The following is a 24219-nucleotide window of genomic DNA, read 5'->3' as shown; positions in this document are numbered from 1 at the left end:
GGAGTAGATGAATTAATGTTGTTAAAATACTCTGTTAAAATACTCAAGGCAATCTACAGACACAGTGCAATCCCTATTTCAATCTCAATGGTATATCATTTTTACAAAAATAGAAAAAACAATCTAAAATTTGTATGGAACCACTAAAGACCTTGAATAGCTGAAATAATTTTAAAAAAGAACAAAGCTAGAGGGATTGTGCTCCTTGATTTTATTACAAAACTATACTAATTCAAACATCTATTTCTGCTCTATTGACTATGCCAAAGCCTTTGACTGTGTGGATCACAATAAATTGTGGAAAATTCTTAAAGAGATGGGAATACCAGACCACCTGACCTGCCTCTTGAGAAATCTGTATGCAGGTCAGGAAGTAACAGTTAGAACTGGACATGGAACAACAGACTGGTTCCAAATAGGAAAAGAAGTACGTCAAGGCTGTACATTGTCACCCTGCTTATTTAACTTACATGCAGTGTACATCATGAGAAACGCTGGGCTGGAGGAAGCACAAGCTAGAATCAAGACTGCCAGGAGAAATATCAATAACCTCAGATATGCAGATGACACCACCCTTATGGCAGAAAGTGAAGAAGAACTAAACAGCCTCTTGATGAAAGTGAAAGAGGAGAGTGAAAAGTTGGCTTAAAGCTCAACATCAGAAAACTAAGATCATGGCATCCGGTCCCATCACTTCATGAGAAATAGATGGGGAAACAGATGAAACAATGTCAGATCTTATTTTTCTAGGTTCCCAACTCACTGCGGATGGTGATTACAACCATGAAATTAAAAGATGCCTACTCCTTGGAAGGAAAGTTATGACCAAACTAGACAGTATATTAAAAACAGAGACATTACTTTTCCAACAAAGGTCCGTTTAGTCAAGGCTATGGTTTTCCCAGTGGTCATGTATGGATGTGAGAGTTGGACTACAAAGAAAGCTGAGGGCCAAAGAATTGATGCTTTTGAATTGTGGTGTTGGAGAAGACTCTTGAGAGTCCCTTGGTGCAAGGAGATCCAACCAGTCCATCCTAAAGGAAATCAGTCATGAATACTCACTGGAAGGACTGATGTTGAAGCTGAATGCAAAAAGCTGATGCAAAGAGCTGATGCGAAGAGCTGACTCATTTGAAAAGACCCTGATGTTGGGAAAGATTGAGGGCAGGAGGAGAAGGGGATGACAGAGGATGAGATAGTTGGATGGAATCACTGACTCGATGGACATGGGTTTGGGTGGACTCCGGGAGTTGGTGATGGACAGGGAGGCCTGGCATGCTGCCTTTCATGGGGTCACAAAGAGTTGAACATGACTGAGTGACTGAACGGAACTCAACTGATAGTAATTCGATATTGGAATAAAAACAAACACAGAGATCAATGGAATAGAATAGAGAGCCATCAAATAAGCCCGTGCAAGTATATATAGGAGGAAAAGGACAGTCTCTTCAACAAATGGTGTTGGGAAAATTGAACAGCCACATGCAAAAGAGTGAAACTGGACCACTATCTTACATATATGCAAAAATTAACTCAAGTTGGATTAAAGACTTGAAAGTAAGATCTGAAAGTATAGAACTCCTATAAGAAAACATAGGTGGTGAGCTCCTTGACATAGGTCTTGGTAGTGATTTTTTGAATCTGACACCGAAGCAAAAGCAATAAAAGCAAAAATAAACAAGTAGAACTATATCAAACGAAAAACTTCTGCACAGCAAAGGAAACCATCAATGAGGAAAAGCAACCAACTGAATGGAAGAAAATATTTGCAAATCATACATCTGATAAGGAAATAATATCCAAAATATATAAAGAACTCATACAATTCTGTAACAAAAAGCCAAACAACCCTATTTTAAAAATGAACAGAATATCTGAATAGATATTTTTCTAAATAAGAAATACAGATGGCCAATAGGTACGTGAAAAGATGCTCAACATCATTACTCATCAGTTCAGCTCAATTCAGTTCAGTCGCTCAGTCGTGTCTGACTCTTTGCGACCCCATGAATCACAGCACGCCAGGCCTCCCTGTTCATCACCATCTCCCAGAGTTCACTCAGACTCACATCCATCGATTCTGTGATGCCATCCAGCCATCTCATCCTCGGTCGTCCCCTTCTCCTCCTGCCCCTAATCCCTCCCACCATCAGAGTCTTTTCCAATGAGTCAACTCTTCACATGAGGTGGCCAAAGTACTGGAGCTTCAGCTTTAGCATCATTCCTTCCAAAGAAATCTCAGGGTTGATCTCCTCAGAATCATTACTCATCAGGGAAATGCAAATCAAAACCACAATGAAATATCATCTCATGCCTGTTAGAATGGAAATTATCAAGAAATAACTAATGTAAATTGGTATAACCACTATGAAAATCAGTATAGATAAGACTAAAAATACAAACCTAACATAAGATTCAGCAATTCTACTCATGGGTATTTATCTGAAGAAAATGAAAACACTGATTCAAAAGGACATACACACCCCTCCATGTTCACTGCAGCATTTTTTTTCTACAATGGCCAATATATGGAAACAGCCTGTGTCCACTGATGGATGAGTGGATAAAGAAATTGTGGCATATAATAAAGGAATATTAAGTGGAATATTCAGCCATAAAAAAAGAATGATCTCTCCATTCGCAACAGCATGATGGACTTTTAGGGCATTATGCTAAGTGAAATAAGTCAGACACAGAAGGCAAATGCTGTATTATCTTTTTTATATGTGGAATCTAACAAACAAGTAAACTCCTCAAAACCAAGGTCATAGATTCAGAGATCATACTGGTGGTTACAACAGGCAGGGGATGGGGATGGGGATGGGAGAAATGGCAAATAATAATAATAATAATAATAATAATAATAACATGCCTCATTCCTTTAAGCTGGCTTAAAACTCAACATTCAGAAAACTAAGATCAAGGCATCTGGTCCCATCACTTCAGGGCAAATAGATGGGGAAACAATAGAAACAGTGACAGACTTTATTTTCTTGGGCTCCAAAAATCACTGCAGATGGTGAGTGCAGCCATGAAATTAAAAGATGCTTGCTCCTTGGAAGAAAAGTTTTGAACAACCTAGACAGCATATTAAAAAGCAGAGACATTATTTTGCCAGCAAAGGTCCATCTAGTCAAAGCTATGGATTTTCCAGTAGTCATGTATGGATATGAGAATTAGACCATAAAGAAAGCTGACCACCGAAGAACTGATGCTTTTGAACCGTGGTGTTGGAGAAGACTCTTGACAGTCCCTTGGACTGCAAGGAGATTCAACCAGTCCATCCTAAAGGAGACCAGTCCTGAATATTCGTTGGAAGGACGGATGCTGAAGCTGAAACTCCAATACTCTGGCCACGTGATGTGAAGAGCTGACTCACTTGAAAAGACCCTGATGCTGGGAATGATTGAGGGCAGGAGGAGAAGGGGATGACAGAGGATGAGATGGTTGATGGCATCATGGACTGGATGGACATGAGTTTAAGCAAGCTCCAGTAGTTGGTGATGGACAGGGAAGCCTGTCGTGCTGCAGTCCATGGGTTCACAAAGAATCGGGCACAACTGAGTGACTGAACTGAACTGCCTCATTCCTCCCTTCTAATTATTTCTTTTTCTTCTTGCTGCATACTTTTGTCACTTAAATAGCTACTATATGTCAGCTTTCCCAACATGAGGTAAGACAGGGTTTCTAGTTACACAGAACAGATCTGGTGGGGATGGTAAATATGCAAATAGAGGTGGAAGTAGGAGGTGGTCAAGCTGTCCTGGAATTATAAACAGCGCTTTGGTTTACTCCTGATCTCATTGTCTTCACAGAGCAGCTCAGGGCTGTGTTCCTATTGCTGATCACTTTTATTGAGTGATTTTCTCTTAAAAAGACTAATGCTTTTCATTCCTTTGGGGACTGCATTTTATCAAAGAAGCCACGTTTTTTTCTGCACAAAAATATTGCAACCCAGTGATCTGTGCTAGTTTTTCAGCTGTGCTAGAGTATGTATTACCATTGTTTCTGGTTCTCCTGGGCTCTGCAGGGGAGTGTCTTTCACCGGTGTTTCTGTTTTTCAGCACTCAATGGATACCTCTTTGGAAACTTCCCTGAACCTGATATGTGCGTTGGTGAATCAGTGTCCTGGCACCTGTTTGGGATGGGGAATGAGATAGACATCCATTCCATCTATTTTTATGGTAACACCTTCATCAGCAGAGGGCATCGGACTGATGTTGTCAACCTGTTCCCAGCCACCTTCCTGACAATAGAAATGATAGTTGAGAATCCTGGAAAGTGGATGATAACCTGCCAAGTCAGTGATCACCTCCAAGGTAAAAAGGATGGAGGCCAGTGTGGAAATGGTTACAATGGTACAATTAAACCACACAGTCAACGGTGCTCACTTCAGTGCATGCTAATGGATGGATTCTTGCCTGTGTTATATTTATTACAATTAAATATTAAACATAGGAAAATGTATAATGCCTATTTGGCATCTTATTGACAGATATTTATTAATTAATTACCTCCTTATGAACCAGGTAAGAGATGACTGAAAAAATAGATAAGACCTTCCTGGAACCTGGAATCTAGTAGTTAAATATAGTTATACATTTACAAAATGAATAAAATTTGAGGCAGAATGATAAATGCTCTCTGAGCTTTGTCACTTTACTGGAACAGTCAGAGGGACTACCTAATGAGGGGGTCCCTAATCTGAGCCTAGAAGTATGGGTAGGAATTTGATAGATGAGGAAGAAGAAAAAAGCTTTCCAAGTAGGGGAAGCAACATGAACTGGGAAAAACACATGGGCAATTATAAATAGAATAAAATTTACAATCAGAAATTGGAATTTATAGATAATCTGGTCCAGCCAGAAAAGGATTTCAAGATTATCTGGGCCACCTCCCTATCCAATTCTTGAATTCCCTTTTGATATCACTTTAAAAATTTTTAAAAAATTTTATATTGGAGTATAATTGATTTATGTATGATGTGTTAGTTTCAGGTGTACAGAAAAATGAGTTATACATATTCAAATCTCCAGTCTTTTTCATATTCTTTTCCCATGTAAGTTTCTCATATTACAGAGTACTGAGTATAGTTACCTGTGCTCTACAGTAGGTCCTTGCTGATGATCTATTTTATATAGAGTGGTGTGTATAACCCCAGCATAGTAATTGTAGCAGCCCATTTCATCTCTGGGCTGTTCCATGAGAGTTCTTTATATTGAGACACAACCCAATGACAGGTGCAAAATCCTTTGAAAGGTAAAGGTAAGCATTTGTTGACTTAAATACCTGTTGAATGATTTGGTCCAGGTTCCTTGGGACCACATGGAGTAAGTCTACTTAGCTGGCCTTAGGTTCATGTCAGAGGGGTGATGAAGCAGAAGTTTTAGAGAGGCAGTTTGGGCCTCAAGGGAGCAGTTTTGAATGGCAAGCCTAAGGAATGTCTGGAAGGTAATGCATGCATACATGCTGAGTCCCTTCAGTTGTGTTTGTACCTTGTTGCCAAGGTCGACTCTTGGAGACCCTATGGACTACCGTCCATCAGGTTCCTCTGTCTATGGGATTCTCCAGGCAAGAATACTGGAGTGGGTTGCTATGCCCTCCTCCAGGTGATCTTCCCAACCCAGGGACTGAACTCAGGTATATTACTTCTCCTGCATTGGGAGGCAGGTTCTTGACCATTAATGCTATCTGCGAAGCCCCTGGAAGGTAATAGCAAGCCCTTTTAGACCATTAGACACAAGTGATTTAAGAAGATTTAGGAAGCTAAATATGTCTTTATGCAGAGAAGACTCAGTGGAGAGATTCTGGCTACTGGATGCCAGTTGAGAAACACTGGCAACATTAAAGTTAAGATACATTAAAGGTTTGGCCTAAGAAGAGAAAAAGAAAGTGTTATCAGTTGGATAAACATGGCGTAAATAAGGAACGATTCAATTTGGATCCTAACGACACCCAGTCACCGCAGGGACAGCTACGCAGCACCTCAGCGCTGCTTTCATAATACATTTGTTGTCCCCTCAACCTCAAAGCAAGCCTCACATTCGTCCACTGGGTTATTCCAGATAAATTCAGCTCAGCAAATGTTGAGTTGCTGTTAATATGTATCAGACACTCTCCTGAGAAGACAAAGATGAACATGACAGTTACTATTCTCCACCCCCGCTCTAGACTTTATTGAGGTATAATTGATAAATAAGAATTATATGTAAATTCCTTGATGTTTTGATATAAGGTGTAAACTTTTTAGACTACACACAAGCTAATTAATATATCAATTACCTTACACAGTTAAACTTTGTGAAGTTGGTGATGTTGAGAACACTTGAGGTCTCAAAGAATACAAAGTTTCAGTTATGCAAGACAAATGCTCCTCGAGATCTAATGGTGACTGCTATCAAAAATACTGTGTTGTATACTTGAAATTCCCTAAAAGGTAGATTGTAGCTGTTCTCCACAGAAGATCCTTAAATTTGAGAAGAAATTAGTTTTAAGATCAAGGCATTAGCAGCCATTTGAAATTAGTTAGATTCTTAAATTTGGCCAGTAGTTGTAGACATAAGCTGGAGTACATTACTGAAATACAACATTTACTAAATTGTCCACACTCTTGGAAAAAATGTTAAAATTGGAAGATATGTATAATTCAATTTTAAAATTAGCAATCACCTCTAGAGATAATGGTGTCACATTTTGATGAATATCTTCCTTATTTTCTATACCTTTATATATAAATGCATAGTCTTTCCAGACTTTACCAGTTTGATAACTTAACAACAGTATCACTTGATTACTATTAAGGTTGAACTTTATTTTTTTGTTGTTTGTTCTTGGGCCAATAGTATTTCTTTTGTGAATAACCTATAAATGTTTTGTTCATTTTCTATTGAAATATTTACTTTTTTCTTATCAAAGATATTTACATATTAATCTTTTGTCATATGTGTTAAAACACTCCTCTACCCACTATTTATTTTTACTTTTAACATTGTTTATGGTCCTACTTTCTGTACAAAAGTTTTAAATGTTCATGAAGTCAAATAAATCAGTCTATTCTTCCTCTCTGACTGCTTTTGGAGCATTTATACATTGGCTCTTGGTTTTCCTTTGTTTTATAGCTGGCATGCTGGGGCAATACAATGTTGGTAACTGCAAAAGTGGTATTTCTCACCCCAAGATGAAGGGTCAACAGAGGCACTACTTTATAGCAGCTGAAAAAATTCTTTGGGATTATGGTCCTCAAGGCTATGACAAATTCAGTGGTCTTCCCCTAAATGCCTCTGGCAGGTAAGCTCTCTTTGCTGATGTTTCTAAGCCTCTCATAAGAGAGGCATCTGTTAGACTTTTTGCTGTGATCTCATTTGTGTTCCAGGCACTGTTCTTATGAGTACATACTGCATAGATGGCACAATAGCATCATTTAAGAAGTTCTGAGTCCCATAATGTATATACTGCTGAGAATTGTATATACAATTGTATATACTGGAGATAACTTCAGAGTATCTCAGACCTATGGTTTTTTCAGTAGTCATGTATGGATGTGAGAGTTGGACTATAAAGAAAACTGACCACCGAAGAATTGATGCTTTTGAACCATGGTGTTGGAGAAGACTCTTGAAAGTCCCTTGGACTGCAAGGAGTTCTAAACAGTCAATCCTAGAGGAAATCAGTCCTGAATATTCATTGGAAGGACTGATGGTGAAGCTGAAACTGAAATACTTTGGCCACCTGATGTGAAGAGCTGACTCACTGGAAAAGACCCTGATGTTGAGAAAGATTGAAGACAGGAGGAGAAGGGGACAACAGAGAATGAGATGGTTAGATGGCATCACTGACTCAATGGACATGAGTTTGGGTGAACTCCGGGAGTTGGTGATGGACAGGGAGGCCTGGCGTGCTGCCGTCCATGGGGTCACAAAGAATTGGACACGACTGAGTGACTGAACTGAACTGAACTATTTATTGCTTTATGATTTGCTGGCCAAATCAAAGCACTAGATTCATTTATTCATCCATCAAACACTTCAGAAGCATCTAGTATGTGCAAGTTGCAGCGTTAAGTGCCATGAGAATTACTAAGCTGACAGAGAACAGACTAAGGTCTTACACATATTAAGCAGACGATTTTGAAAAGGGGATAAGTCAGGACTCTCAGTGGAGTTGAAATAGCCAAGGAAGGTTACCCTTTTTGGTTTGAGGACAGCCTGATATAAGTGAAGTGCCTTCTGCCCAGACTTCATATTCCTCCCTGTCCAGTACAATGCCACTTTCCTCCTTCAGAATCTAACTCTACTGTAACTTCTTAAGTAAAGTCTCCCTGACACCTGAGTAATTTTCTCTGGGCTTCCATAGCATGTAATATTTTTCAAATTGAATCTAACAATTTATTAAGTGGATGAGGACCCCGGTGACATTTATTGTAGGATCATATGCAAATACATCTAGGAAAGCATTACAAAATATACATGATGATATCAACAAGTATTGCTCTTACTCTGTAATCCTTTTCACGTTTGAGGGAATGTTTAAAAAATTGTCTTTGTGATCAATAAGATTCCTTTTGTTTCTTTCATTATAAATTTCATTCATTCTTCCACCAAAGTGACAACCTTTAACCTTGCCTGAAGAATTTGTGTGGACCACCTATGAAAAACTCTTTGATATCAACATTCCCTATTGACTAGTATTTTCCCATAAACAGAATAGTGAAAATTAACATTGAGAATTATGTCTTAGAAGACTTCCAAAATTAGAAAGCAACTTATAAAATATGAAATGTTAAGCTATATTCAATGGATAATTAATGTAATCTGTGAAAACACAATGTACTAAGTGACATGAGAGATGCAGAAAGGTCTAAGATAATGTTCCCGATCTCAGGTACAGAAAGAAGCTGAATATACAGAAGAAGAGAAGTGACTTTGCAAGTTACAAATAATATTAAGATGAGCTGTCCAGACAGTGAGCTGTCTGGGCATTTAGAGAGAGCTAAGATAGCCAGAAATACATCACAAAGGAAGTGAAACTTAAGTAAGGTCTTTTTTTTTTTTTTTCTGAGTTGATTTCTTAAAAAAAAATTTTTTTTCATATTATTTATTTATTTATTTATTTTTTAATTTTACTTTACAATACTGTATTGGTTTTGCCATACATTGACATGAATCCGCCACAGGTGTACACGAGTTCCCAATCCTGAACCCCTCTCCCACCTCTCTCCCCATATCATCTCTCTGGGTCATCCCAGTGCACCAGCCCCAAGCATCCTATATCCTGTATTGAACCTAGACTGGCGATTCATTTCTTACATGATAGTATATATGTTTCAATGCTATTCTCCCAAATCATCCCACCCTCTCCCTCTCCCACAGAGTCTAAAAGTCTGTACTATGCATCTTTGTCTCTTTTGCTGTCTCGCATACAGGGTTATCACTAGCATCTTTCTAAATTCCATATATATGTGTTAGTATACTGTATTAGTGTTTTTCTTTCTGACTTACTTCACTCTGTATAATTGGCTCCAGTTTCATCCACCTCATTAGAATGGATTCTAATGTATTCAAGTAGGGTCTTTTGAATGATAGAATTTATATAAGTGAATTGCAAAAAGAGGGAAATTTTAGATGCAGGGGTTAATGTAAAGCATCTGCCGTAAAGCAGAGTGATTAGATCAGAGTGAATGACATGTGAGGGATTTGCATGGGGCATGAGCACTTACACAGAGCAGTGGAGAGAGGATTGGAGCAAACCGGATATCCTTTGCAGAGGTCCTCCTATCTGTTTGAACTTTACTTGATTGGCAATTGGAAGCAACTAAATATTTTGGAACAGATAAAATGACAATGAAAATGACTATTTTAAAGATTTTGGAGTATCAGGGCATATGCTTAGGAAAAAACTCAAGGGAGCCAATGTAAGATAGAGGATGCTGAATGGATAGATAGGAGGTTCATACTATGGTCTAAACACAAGGCGAGGAGCACACACATATAGAGTGGGTTGTGGGAAGAAAGGAAAGGAAAAGATGAAATAAAGGTGAAGAAAATGAAGGGTGCAGAATAAAAGGTTACAAAGTCAGGATGAACAAGATAAGAGGAAGATGCAGAAAAAGAAGACACAGCTGGCATGTCTGCAAGAGTGGTGGTACCATTGCCAGAAGCAGAGGAGGGATAGTACTAGTTGGAAGTTATATTATTGTATTTCACAAGTTTGAAATTTGGTATTTCATATATATAGTTTATATGGTAACTCCATTGATTAAACTACTTGATTAACTAGATACTCCATTCCTTAATCATGCCAGATATCAGAGCTTACTATTTGCAGAGACTATTCATATTGACATCAGCAAGAGATAGAAGGATGCTCATTCTGCAAAGAAAACAGTTAGCTCTTTGTTACTTTGTAGGACACCATCTGGGACTCCAGTATTGGTAAGTAAAGAGTTTACCTATGCCTCCTTCGGTTGCTGGACCTCTAGGGAAGAAAGTACAATGGCTAAGAGAGAAATGAGCTTGAGCTACAAACAGCTTCTGAAGAATTTTAAGGCTGGTCAACTATTCCTGGGAACTTGGCTGAAGACTGTGCTATCTTTTCTGGGGAGATGGGTGGGTGAATGGGCTAGAGACAATACAATAAAGCTCCATAATTAAGGCACTTAATTATGGATGTGCAACCCAGTCAACTCCCTTCTTTTTCCACAGTGACTCTGAGCTCTACTTCACACAAGGCAACAACAGAATAGGAGGGAAATACTGGAAGGCTCGGTACACAGAGTATGTTGATGCAACTTTTACTCGAAGAAAGAGATTCTCTGAGGCAGAAGCCCACCTTGGAATTCTGGGTACAGTGAAATCATCTGTCACGTTTGGAAAGAGGGGAGATGTTTCAGTGGGGCATGTAATCTAACAGGGAATGACTCTTCTGCTCCCATTCACTTCTCTGTCTCTTTTCATCTCTTCTCCCTCCTTCTCTCAACATTTCTCAGGTCCCGTCATCAAGGCAGAGGTAGGTGACACTCTATTAGTGACATTTGCCAACAAAGCTGACAAGGTCTACAGTATTTTGCCCCATGGTGTGATCTATGACAAAGCTTCTGATGCAGCCCCAAACGTAGATGGTAAGTCCTAGTTTGTGGCTTGAGAGGATCATGGGCCCTTTATTTGCCAGTCCTCTGAGCTTGAGCAGCTATTTCAACTTTCTGAATCTTATGCTTTTCCTCTATCAAGTGCAGAGAATTATGCTCACCTCACAGGTCTTTGGAAGAGATAGATGGGCTTCACTGGTGGCTCAGACAGTAAAGAATCTGCCTGCAATGCAGGAGACCTGGGTTCAATCCCTGGGTCAGGAAGATCCCCTGGGGAAGAGAATGGCTGTCCACTCCAATATTCTTTTGTGGAGAATTCCATAGATAGAGGAGCCTGGGGGGCTACATACAGTCCTTGGGGTCACAAAAAGTCGGACACAACTGAGAGACTATCACTTCACTTCCGACAGAATTCAGGACAGGGTCTGGTGCACAGTAGATATTTAGGAAGCATTAATGCCATTCCTTTACTCTAAGTAACATAATAAATCTCAAAGTGGGCTACTTTCACAGCTTCACCCACTTCTCTAAGATGGAGAGTTTTCTGCTGTAGTTGCATGGGATTCTCTGTGTAAGGCTAAGGGGAAAATCTGATTTCCAACGTTTGGTTGAAGTGAAACTCTTACACATGGGCTTTGCTTTGTCTCTGTGGGCAAGTATTTATTTAAAACTTTTATGGGCTTACCATCATATATGTATCCCCCAATCACAGAGTATGTAGCACAGGCTGTCTACATGTAAGAAAAGCAGCTTCTACCCAGTGGCTACAGGAACTATCCTTCCATTCATGATACTGTTCTTGGGAAATCCTGGCTGTGTGGGAAGGCTTTCTCATCGCTATAGCAGACACCATGACTCCTGAGATACTTCTTTATTCCCAAGTATGAGGCTGGTCCCAGTCCAGGGCAGGCTTTGTGGTGCTGGGGAGGGAACAGAGAAGGAAAGGGTGGAGGAAGTATTCCCCATTCCCTAGTCTCCTCCACCCCACACCCCCTGCCCACTGCAGCAATGTCTCCTGTGCCCACATTCTCTTCCTTGGTCAAAATGCTCACGATGACTTTTGCAGAAAGAACCCTAATGACAGCTGAAATGTCTACATTTCTATTGTTTATCTCAGAAAACTTTCTGCATACCTGTTTGCAAGCCCTGGACAAAATTCAGGAAGTCTCTGGCCTCAGTCTAGTTGAAGAGATTCAATGCATTCTTTTGACAATACAATGTGAGGGTCAAGTACAAAGTCTTTGGAATCAGCCCTGGGTTTAATCCCAGATCTGCCATTTACTAGCTTTGTTACCTTGCGCCTTTGCTTACCTCCTCTAACTTGTAGTTATTTGGGTTATTTCCTAGTTCAACCTTCTAGATTAAAACTCTTTAAAGGTAGGTCTCTTGTTTAACTTCTTGGGGTATCCTTTAAAGGCCCAAATACAATAAATTCCACATCATAGAAGGTATTAAATGATATTTTATGGATTTACATTTATATATAAATGGGCAATTATCAGTCTTTAAGATAATTTAAAGACAATTATCACTCTTTTAATATTTGTTAAACTTGAGATTTGAGTAAGAAGTAGTATCTGTGAAGATATTAAGTATAAACTGTGAAGAAGATAGTCCTTTGATATAAGCATCTATCTCATAAAACAGTAGATGGTGGCCATGACCTCTCTGATAGGATACAGTGGAAACAACTGTCCTTCCACAAAGCACATCATCAGACAGAGATGCACCCTGAGCTGGAAGACCCAGTCTGACAAGTTTCTCATTCCTGGCTGTTGCTTTGAGTAGCTGTTTCACTTGTCTCCACAGGATTTCTGAAGCCAGGGGCACATGTTAAGCCAGGTGAGATCTTCACATACAGATGGACAGTGCCTGAAAGCGTCAGGCCAACAGCTGATGACCCACCCTGTCTGACTTATCTTTACTTCTCAGCCGTTGAACCAATCAAGGACACGAGCTCTGGCCTTGTAGGGCCTTTGCTAGTTTGTAAAAGGGGCGTTCTCAATGCTGATGCGACACAGGTAGGCCTTAAAGGTCACCGGGCTTACAGGGTTGTATGTGAGAGAGATCAGGAATGTGGCTAGAGAGTAAATAGTAATTGTCCATTACAAAAAGGTGATTTTTTTCCTCAGTGTTCTCGAAATCGACTTCTACATAATGAAGATTTTATTTTATTTTTCATAAATTTAAGATGAAAATTTTAATTTAAGATAATTTTAGTGTAAATTTAAGATCTGAAATTTACTGATGCCTATGCAGAAAGCCAGGATCTCTGCTTGTTTGGCTGGATTTGGTAACTCTCTTTCCCTGGGCATTGCTTTGATTCTAGAATCTCCAGAGACCTATATAGAATATAAATTGGGATATTTTGGGAGGCAGGGGGTAAATTTTCTCAAGGGCTTCCCAGGTGGTGCTAGTGGTAAAGAATCTGCCTGCTAATGCAGGTAGACATAAGAGTTGCATGTTAGATCCCTGAGTCAGGAAGATCCCCCAGAGGAGGGCATGGTAACCCACTCCACTATTCTTGCCTGCAAAATCCCATAGAGAAGCCTGGCAGGCTGCAGTCCATATGGTTGCACAGAGTCGGACAAGACTGATGCAACTTAGCATGTATGCAATTTTCTCAAATTTGTCTACACATTAGACTTACCTGCCCACCCCCCACCTTAAAAAAAAAAAACCTGAGGCCCCTTTAAACACCCTTTATTCAGGTGTTTCAGACCAATTAAGTCAGAATTTATAAGTGATTCCAATGTGCAGCCAAGTTTGAGAATCACTGAAGCTCACCACTATAGTCCAAGAGTTAATCACTATGACCAAAGAAACAAGAAAACAAGTAGATATTTTCTTGCAAGTCCCAACTTAGAGGCTTTGATTAAGCCACACTGATTAGTGTGGCAAAGCATAGCATTTCAAGCTATATCTACATGATATTAAACACACTGATGGAAAGAGCGAAAGTCAGCTACTTAATCATTTTGAATTACTTTACTAATCAGAAATAGCAGGCTATTTGTTTAAATGGTATATTTTATATTTGGCATTAATCCTAGAAAAGAAGAACCATTAGGATGTATATATAGATAGAAAATTATGATAAGGAGCAGGCTCACATGACTATGGAAGATGACAAGTTTCAAGATATGCAGGGTAAGTCACAGAAAAAGACTCAGGACACCCAAAAGGCCAGCAGGATCTTGAAAGGAAGAGCCTGTACTTGAGTTTGAGTTCAAAGGCAAGCAAAAGCTGATGTTCCAGTTCAAAGGCAAGAAGAATCCCCTTTTACTTGCAAGAGGGTCAGATTTTTTGTTGTTCTGTTAAGTCCTTCAAATGATTGGATGAGGTTCATCCATGCTAGGGAGGGTGATCTTCTTCACTTAGTCACTGAATCAGATCCAAGCACACTCTCATGGAAATAGCTAGAAAAAAGTTTGACCAAGTATCTGGGCACCCAAACAAGTTGACACAAAATTACTACACAGGATCCTATAGCTACCTTCTAACCCCCTCCTGGGCTAATTTCCCCTTTCATAGACCCAGTTACCTTACAGATGACTCTCAGATGATGAGGCTCTCCAACCAAATTTCTCTCAGTGGTTCCTTCTCATCCTGTGTACAAACACAACCACATTTAATAATGGTTAATATCAGGTACTTAGTATTTGCTAGAGGATGCACCAAGCGCTTTGCCTATAGTATCAAATTTAACTCTCCAAAAATATGAAGTAGGGACAACTCATATCCTCACTTTGCAAATGAGGGAATTAGGACTTAGAGAAGACAAGTCATTTGTCTCAGTTGTCATAACATGTAAGCAGAATGGCACTATAACCTGATATCTTTCCAAATATATTTGATCCCTTATTCCCCTTCCACTTTTAATATTTTATTTTGAAAAATCTTAAGCCTACATTGTTTCTTTCCATATCCCATGATCTAAAACACCATGTGATAAAAGCAGTAAGTGTACATAAGGTATAGTAAGAACGTAAAGCAAAGAATAACCTTACCTTCAATGAGGAGTTAAGAAAGCATCACAGAGCTGGGACAGCTAAGCTCCCCTTGAGGTTGGATTAGGGTGGCAGACCATGAAAGTTGAGGGAGAACACACATAAAGGACAGAGGCCTGCTGAACACAGCAAGTTCAGATTGCTGCAACGATCTTGGGCTTGCTTTGGTTCAGGTGTCAGGAGGGAAGAGCCAAGAGATGAGGCTGAAAGGGTAGGCAGGGACCTATCACTGTGAATTACATTGTATTGTCCAGATTAAGAAGGAGAGAGATGTGATCAGATGGCACTGGTGAGGGTCCCTCTGGAGTAGAATGCAAGATGAAGGGTAGATTGGGAGGGAGTCTCTTAGAGGTGGGAAGATGGTTGAGAGACAGAAAACACAGTTACCTCTCTGGTTCAGCTTTAAAGAAAAGCAGATTTTGACAATTCAGTATGCTGTGTGGTCAGTAATATTCAAATAGATGTTTTAGGAATATCCACATGGGAATTAGTCCCTCATTATCAACTCAAATTAATATAATTTAGCAAAGCCATGAATTACATGTATTCATTATCTCACTCCAAAACATGTATTAAGCGCCTAGTTTTCCAGGCATTTTTGTTGGAGCTGGGAATACAGAGAGATACCCAAAACTTCCCTACCCTATCAAAGCCTACATTACAGTGGGACAATAGTCAAAATTTTAAGTGCATACAGAAAATATTTTTGGTGGAGATAAGTGCTATGAAGAAGAGTAGAGTGTGGAAAAGTGAGTGAGTTTGCAGGCAGGAAGGAAGATGAGGGACTTTTAGCTAGGGTGGGGCGAGAGTGCTCCGGGGAGGTGATATTGGTGCAGGGAATGGAACAGAATAAGGGAGGGAGCCAGGCACGACCTAGGAGAACCTTCTAGACAATGGGAACAGCATGTGAAAAGGTCTTGAGGCAGGAATGAAGTAGGTGTGTTCACAGAAGAACAAAAGACCAGGGTGGCTGGAGTGAACTAGGGGGTGAATACAAGGAGATGAGGTCAGAGAGGCCGAGGCCAGGACACGGAGTTTAGAGTGACAAAAATAACATGGTTATGACCAGCCTGAGAACGGGAGTACTGCAGATTAGGAAAGCTTCTGAACAGGGGCTTACTTCCTCTGAGGAGGTCACATGGGGAGGGAAAAGGATGTAATGAGGAAGATGAATATATCAGGTGTAGAATGAATTTATCAGAATCTTGATTTACAAAATGATCCAGTAAATCTATGGCTGATGTTGATCCTAATTTACTTTCTGTTACTTTATGTTAACTTTCAAAGTGAAGTAGAGCTAAGAAGTCCCCCAAGCTATACTTTAATACGTTCATTTCTTTCTTCTCTGTAGAAAGGAATAGACAAGGAATTTTACCTACTAATCACAGTCTTTGATGAGAATCTGAGCAGGTATCTTGATGAAAATATTCAGAAGTTTACCTGGCATCCCTTCAGCGTTGACAAGGAGGACAAAGAGTTTGTGAAGTCCAACCGAATGCACGGTATGAAAAATCTTTTCCTCTTGTAAAGTCAAGTCATAATCACATTTGAAGTGAAAATGTTTGGAATGCTTTAGTTATCTTAAGCTTGGTTTCTTGGATATTGTCCTTGGTCATGACTGAAATATTTTGTGGCTTCAGCCTCACAAGGTATGGTGAAACTTCTCCATCTCAAGAGATGTGAAACTTAATACTTCTAAAGCACTTCATCAGCTTTAGATAAAATAATACAAAATTTGAACTAGCAAAAGTCACAGTACATAATAAATGTAGAAAATTAGTTACATATATATATATTTCCTCCAAGAGCAACTGAATACACATTCTTTTCAAGTGCAAACAGAACATTCTCCAGGATAGATTATATGCTAAACCACTAAACAAGCTTCTGTAAATTTAAGAAAATTGAAAACACATCAAGCACCTTTTTTGAAAACAATAATATATAAGACTGGAAATTAACTTTGAGAAAAAAACACTGCAAAAAAACACAACAGGTGAAGGCTGAACAATATACTACTAAACAACCAATGCATCACTGAAAAAATCAAAGAGTAAATAAAAAAATACCTAGAGATAAATGAAAATGAAAACATGACAATCCAAAACTTATGAGATTGCAAAAACAGTTCTAAAACAGAATTTAAAAGCTTACTTCAGGAAAAAAGAAAAATTTCAAATAAAAACCTAACTTTACACCTAAAAGAGCTAGAGAAAGAGCAAATAAAACCCAATGTTAGTGAAAGATAAGAAGTCATAAGGGAGAGGGTGAGATGACTTGGGAGAATGGTATTGAAACATGTATAATATCATGTAAGAATCGAATTGCCAGTCTATGTCCAATGCAGGATATGGCACGCTTGGGGCTCGTACGCGGGGATGACCCAGAGAGATGTTGTGGGGAGGGGGGTGGGAGGGGGGTTCAGGTTTGGGAACGCATGTACACCCGTGGTGGATTCATGTCAATGTATGGCAAAACCAATACAGAATTGTAAAGTAAAATAAAAAATAAATAAATTTTAAAAAAAGAAGTCATAAGGATAAGAGCAGAAATAAGTGAATAGAGACAAAAATAGAAAGGATCAATGAAATTAAAAGCTGGTTCTTTGAAAAGTTAAATAAAACTGATAAACTTTAACCAGACTCATCAAGAAAAAAAATGGGAGGACTCAGATCAATAAAATCAGAAATGAAAAAGGAGAGGTTACAACAGACACCACAGAAATATAAAGGATCATAAAAGACTACTACAAGCATCTACTTGCCAATAAAATGGACAACCTGGAAGAAATGGACAAATCTTTAGAAACGTACAATCTGCTAAGACTGAATCAGGATGAAATAGAAAATATGAATAGACCACTTATCAGTAAAGAAATTGAGTCAGTAATTTTAAAACTCCCAGCAAACAAAAATCCAGGACCAGATGGCTTCACCATATGGTAGAATTGGAATTCTACTGAATATTTAGAGAAGAGTTAACACCTACATTTTAAAACCATTCCAAATAATTGCAAAGGGAAGAATGCTTCCAAACTCGTTCTATGAGTCCACCATCACCCTGATACCAAAACCAGACAAAAGTATCACACAAAAAAGGAAAATTACAGGCCAATATCACTGGTGAATATAGATGCAAAAATCCTTCACAAAACATTAGCTAACTGAATCTAATAATACATTTAAAGGATAATGCACTATGATCAAGTGGAATTTATCTCAGGGATGCAAGGATTTTTTAATACCCACAAAACAATCAATGTGATATACCACATTAACAAACTGAAGAGTAAACAGAGTATGGTCCTCTCAATAGATGCAGAAAAAGCTTTTGACAAAATTCATCACCCATTTTTGATAAAAAATTCTCCAGAAAGTGGGCATAGAGGGAACATACCTTAATATAATAAAAGTCGTGTGACAAATCCACAGCTACCATTATACTCAATGGTGAAAAGCTGAAAGCATGTCCTCTAATATTAGGAACAAAGCAAGGATACCCACTCTTGCCAATTTTATTCAACATAATAATGGAAGTCTAAGTCACAGTAATCCAAAGAAAAGGAAATAAGTCATGCAAATTGGAAAGAAGAAGTAAAACTATTACTGTTTTCAGGTGGCATACAATACATAGAAAATCCTAATGAAGTCACCAGAAAACTATTAGAGCTCATCAATGAATTTAGTAAGGTTGCAGAATACAAAATTAATACACAGAAATCTGTTGCATTTATACACACTAACAATGCATTATAAGAAAAAGAAATTAAGAAAAAAATCTCACTTAACATCTCATCAAAAAGAATAAAATACCTAGGAATAAACCTATCTTGAGAGACAAAGGACCTGTACTCAGAAAACTATATGACATTGATGAAAGAAACTGAAGATGGAAAAGACAAAAAGAGATGGCAAAGATATACTGTGATCTTGGATAGTAAGAATCAGTATTTTTTGTTTGGTTGGTTTTCTTTCCAGTTTTATTTATTTATTTATCTTTTTACTTTACAATATTGTATTGGTTTTGCCATACACTGACATGAATCCACCATAGGTGTACATGTATTTCCCATCCTGAACCCCCCTCCCACCTCCATCCCCATCTCATCCCTCTGGGTCATCCCAGTGCACCAGTCCTGAGCACCCTGTATCATGCATCGAACCTGGACTGGTGATTCATTTCACATGTGATAATTTACATGTTTCAATGCCATTCTCCCATATCATCCCACCCTCTCCCACAGAGTCCAAAAGACTGTTCTATACATCTGTGTCTCTTTTGCTCTCTCATATACAGGGTTAGCGTTACCATCTTTCTAAATTCCATATATATGCGTTAGTGTATTGGTGTTTTTCTTTCTGGCTTACTTCACTCTGTATAATAGGCTCCAGTTTCATCCATCTCATTAGAACTGATTCAAATGTATTCTTTTTAATGGCTGGGTAATATTCTATTGTGTATATGTACCACAGGTTTCTTATCCATTCGTCTGCCGATGGACATCTAGGTTGCTTCCATGTCCTGGCTATTATAAACAGTGCTGCAATGAACATTGAGATACACGTGTCTCTTTTGATTCTGGTTTCCTTGGTGTGTATATCAGCAGTGAGATTGCTGGGTCATATGGCAGTTCTAGTTCCAGGTTTTTAAGGAATCTCCACAATGTTCTCCATAGTGGCTGTACTAGTTTGCATTCCCATCAACAGTGTAAGAGGGTTCCCTTTTCTCCACACCCTCTCCAGCATTTATTGCTTGTAAACTTCTGGATAGCAGCCATTCTGACTGGCGTGAAATGGTACCTCATTATGGTTTTGATTTGCATTTCTCTGATAATGAGTGATGTTGAGCATCTTTTCATATGTTTGTTACCCATCTGTATGTTTTCTTCGGAGAAATACCTGTTTAGCTCTTTGGCCAACTTTTTTATTGAGTCGTTTATTTTTCTGGAATTGAGCTGCAGGAGTTGCTTGTATATTTTTGAGATTAATTCTTTGTCAGTTGCTTCATTTGCTATTATTTTCTTCCATTCTGAAGGCTGTCTTTTCACCTTGCTTATAGTTTCCTTTGTTGTGCAGAAGCTTTTAATTTTAATTAGGGCCCATTTGTTTAGTTTTGCTTTTATTTCCAATATTTGTGGGAGGTGGGTCATAGAGGATCCTGCTGTGGTTTATGTTGGAGAGAGTTTTGCCTATGTTTTCCTCTAGGAGTTTTATAGTTTCTGGCCTTATGTTTAGATCTTTAATCCCTTTAAGTTTATTTTTGTGTATGGTGTTATAAAGTGTTCTAGTTTCATTCTTTTACAAGTGGTTGACCAGTTTTCCCAGCACCACTTTTTAAAGAGATTGTCTTTTCTCCATTGTATATTCTTGCCTCCTTTGTCAAAGATAAGGTGTCCATAGGTGCATGAATTTATCTCTGGGCTTTCTATTTTGTTCCATTGATCTATATTTCTGTCTTTGTGCTAGTACTATGCTTTCTTGATGACTGTGGCTTTGTAGTAGAGCCTGAAGTCAGGCAGGTTGATTCCTCCAGTTCCATTTTTCTTTCTCAAGATTGCTTTGGCTGTTCGAGGCTTTTTGTATTTCCATACAAACTGTGAAATTATTTGTTCTAGTTCTCTGAAAAATACCGTTGGTAGCTTGACAAGGATTGCATTAAAGCTATAGATTGCTTTGGGTAGTATACTCATTTTCACTATATTGAAGGAGTCAATATGTTTAAATGACCATTCTGCTCTAGGCAATCTATGGATTCAATGCAATCTCTATCAAAATATCAAGGGCATTTTCACAGAACTAAAACAAATAATTTTAAAATTTGTATAGAAACACAAAAAACTCCAAAAAGCCAAACGAATCTTAAGAAAGAACAGAGCTGAAGGACTCAGTGCTGCCTGACTTCAGACAATCAAGGGGCTTCCTGGGTGGTGCTAGTGGTCAAGAATCTGCCTGCCAATGCAGGAGACATAAGGGACACAGCATTCGATCCTTGGGTTGGGAAGATCCCTGGAGGAGGGTAAAGCAATTCATTCCAGTATTCTTGCCTGGAGAATCCCATGGATAGAGGAGCCTGGAGGGCTATGGTCCATAGGGTCGGAAAGAGCTAGACACGACTGAAGTGGCTTAGCATAGTAATCAAAATAGTTTGGCACTGGCACAAAACCAGACTCAGATCAGTGGAACAGAATAGAGAGGCTAAAAATAAACCCATGTGCTTCTGTCAATCACTCTATGACAAAGGAGGCAAGAATATAGAATGGAGAAAAGACAGTCTCTACAATAAGTGTTTCAGGGAAAACTGGACAACTACAGAATGACATTAGAAGATTCTCTAACACCAATATACAAAAATAAAATGAATTAAAGACCTAAATGTCAGACTGGATACTATGAAACTCCCAGAGAAAAACAGAGGCAGAACACTCTTTGACATAAATCCCAGCAATAGTGTTTTGGATCTGTCTCCTAAAGTAAAGAAAAAAAAGTAAAAATAAGCAAATGAGATCTAATTAAATTGAAAAGCTTGTGCACAGCAAAGGAAACCATCAACAAAATGAAAAGACAACCTACTGAATGGGAGAAAATGTTTGCAAATGACATGCCTGACAAGAGATTAATAGTCAACAAATATAAACAACTTGTACAACCCAAAATCAAAGAAACAAACAATGTGATTAAAAATGGGGCAGAATAATTGAATAGACATTTTTCCAAAGAGGAAATGCAGATGGCTAACCAACAGGCACCTGAAAAGACGCTCAACAGCATTGCTACATCAGAGAAATGCAAATCGAAACCACAGTGAGATATCAGCTCACGTCAGAATAGCTATCATCAAGAACACAAACAGCAAATGTTAGAGAGGATGTGGAGAAAAGGGAACCCTTATACACAATTGGTGGAAATTGAAATTGGTGCAGCCATTGTGGAAAACAGTATGGAAGTGTCTCAAAAAAATAAAAATAGAACTACAATATGACCCAACAATTTCAGTTCTGGAAACAAAAAACACCAAAACCACTAATTCAAAATGATGCATGCAGCCTAATATTTATGTATATATACATACATACATACATATATATATATATATATACAAACATATATAAGGAATAAAACTCAGACATAAAAAAGGAATGAAATTCTGCCATTTGCAACAACATGGATGGAACTGGAGAATATTATGCTCAGTGAAATAAGTCAGACAGAGAAAGACAAATATTGCATGCTTTCACTTATACGTGGAATCTAAAAAATACAACAAATAAATATATAAAACAACAATGAAAAAACAGATTCACAGATACAGAGAACAAACTAATGGTTATTGGTGGGGAGAGGGAAGGGTGAAGGGGTAAGATAGCGCTATGGGATTAAGAAAAAAATACTACTATGAGTAAAATAAATAAGCCACAAGGGTATATTATACAACATATGGAAATATTGCCATTATTTTATATTAACTTTAAATGGAGTATAATCTATAAACATATTGAATCACCATGTTGTATACTTAAAACTAATATAATATTATAAATCAAATATGTTTCAATAAAATTTTCTTTCAATGCCTAAAGCAAACAAGGCAAGAGAACAGACCTTGTTTTAGGACCAAGCATAGCATCTATTTATTACCTTTAAAACATTATGAGAAAATAATGAAATAGCCTTCCCCTTCTCTCCCAAAGAAGTGCAAAAAAAAGTCTCTCTTTCTCCCATGGAAGTCCAAAAATGTTCAAGGCTCCAAGTGACCCACAGCACCAGCTCAGACTTTTGTGGTCTCAGATGCTCTGTTCCAACTGAACCCCTTCTTGGACCAATGGAAAACAAGGAATAATGCACTTTCAACATCATCTTATTAAAAAAAAATTGTTAGAACTGAAGACAAAATTTGTTCCCAACCTTTATAATAACCAATAAAAAGGTAAACTAAGCTATAAATTAGGAAACATAGCAATTCCTTAATGGAAAAGCTAGGCTGCAAAAGGAATCTATATACAGAGAAGCCTGTATATAGAAAACAGAGAACAACCTAATGAATAATGTCAAATCCAGTCCCTTCCTGGTTTGGCAATTTGAAATATATTTGTATATTTTAAACCTACAGAATATGTCATGTTTAAGGCAAAATTCAAGGAAATTATGTATTTAGTTTAAGCTTCACATTAATTATAAATTAAATTTTGTCTCCAGTCTTGCTTGCATGAATAGGAGAAAGTTGGCTACAGTACCAAAGAGAAAATGCCTTATATGGCATACAGTGTTTGCATTGCTCATGTTATATGGTCTATGTTCCAATCTGCTTGTTGTATATATGAATGAATGAATGAATGAATGAATGAATGAATGTTCCAGAAAAAGAGGTTCCAGAGGTGGGGAGGGCGTGCCACACAGCTTTGTGGTATCTTAATTCCCTGACCTGGGCCTCCAGCAGTGAGAATGTGGAATCCTAACTACTGGATCACAAGGGAATTCCCAGGAAAGAGAAGTGTTAAACTGGAGTTCCTAGGCAACAGGGAATTCTCTACCAGCTATCCAAGGACTAAACTGTTAGCACTACAGTTTACAATGGGATGGGGAGGGAGGTGGGTGGGGGATTCGGGATGGGGAACACATGTACACCCATGGCTGATTCATGTCAATGTATGGCAAAACCCACTACAATATTGTAAAGTAATTAGCCTCCAATTAAAATAAATAAGTTGAAAAAAATTACAATGATATCTCTTTAACATTCAGTGGACAAGACAGTTTATTTGCAACATCATGATCGAAGATTTTCTTCAGAAAGTGTGCTATTCTTCTCAGCAGCTCCAGGGCTTCTTGGAATTTCTGCTCATAATTCCAGATATTTGAGTAAAATTACCAAACACTACTCATTTTGCAGATAAAGAAACAAAAGGTTTATTTGACAATGAGATTCTAACAGGAGACCATTTATGTGTGTGGTGGACAGGCCGTGGAAGGAGTGGAGTGGGGGCTGTCTCTCTCCAGTACATCAAGCCTGAGACGCAATTAGGTGCAGTCACCCCTCAGTTTACTCAGTCATAGTGGTCATCCCCCAGAGGGGGCGAGTGTAGCCGCTGTCAGTGGATTGAGGTTGATGTCAAAGAGAAAAGCAATTTGC

General features: G+C 38.4%; 1 protein-coding gene across 1 annotated transcript in view; it reads left to right on the top strand.

Moving 5' to 3' along the window:
- The window catches only part of HEPHL1 (hephaestin like 1), a 90375-nt gene that overhangs the window by 33663 nt on the left and 32493 nt on the right, over nucleotides 1-24219 (top strand). The window contains exons 5-10 of the mRNA XM_040256483.1: nucleotides 4065-4319; nucleotides 7119-7287; nucleotides 10701-10840; nucleotides 10985-11116; nucleotides 12893-13104; nucleotides 16445-16595. Coding sequence (XP_040112417.1) covers nucleotides 4065-4319; nucleotides 7119-7287; nucleotides 10701-10840; nucleotides 10985-11116; nucleotides 12893-13104; nucleotides 16445-16595 — 1059 coding nt within the window. The remainder of the gene's footprint in view (nucleotides 1-4064; nucleotides 4320-7118; nucleotides 7288-10700; nucleotides 10841-10984; nucleotides 11117-12892; nucleotides 13105-16444; nucleotides 16596-24219) is intronic.

Source organism: Oryx dammah, unplaced genomic scaffold (genome assembly GCF_014754425.2).
Source record: "Oryx dammah isolate SB20612 unplaced genomic scaffold, SCBI_Odam_1.1 HiC_scaffold_15, whole genome shotgun sequence".
NCBI lineage: Eukaryota > Metazoa > Chordata > Mammalia > Artiodactyla > Bovidae > Oryx > Oryx dammah.
This window is presented reverse-complemented; position numbering and strand designations above follow the sequence as displayed.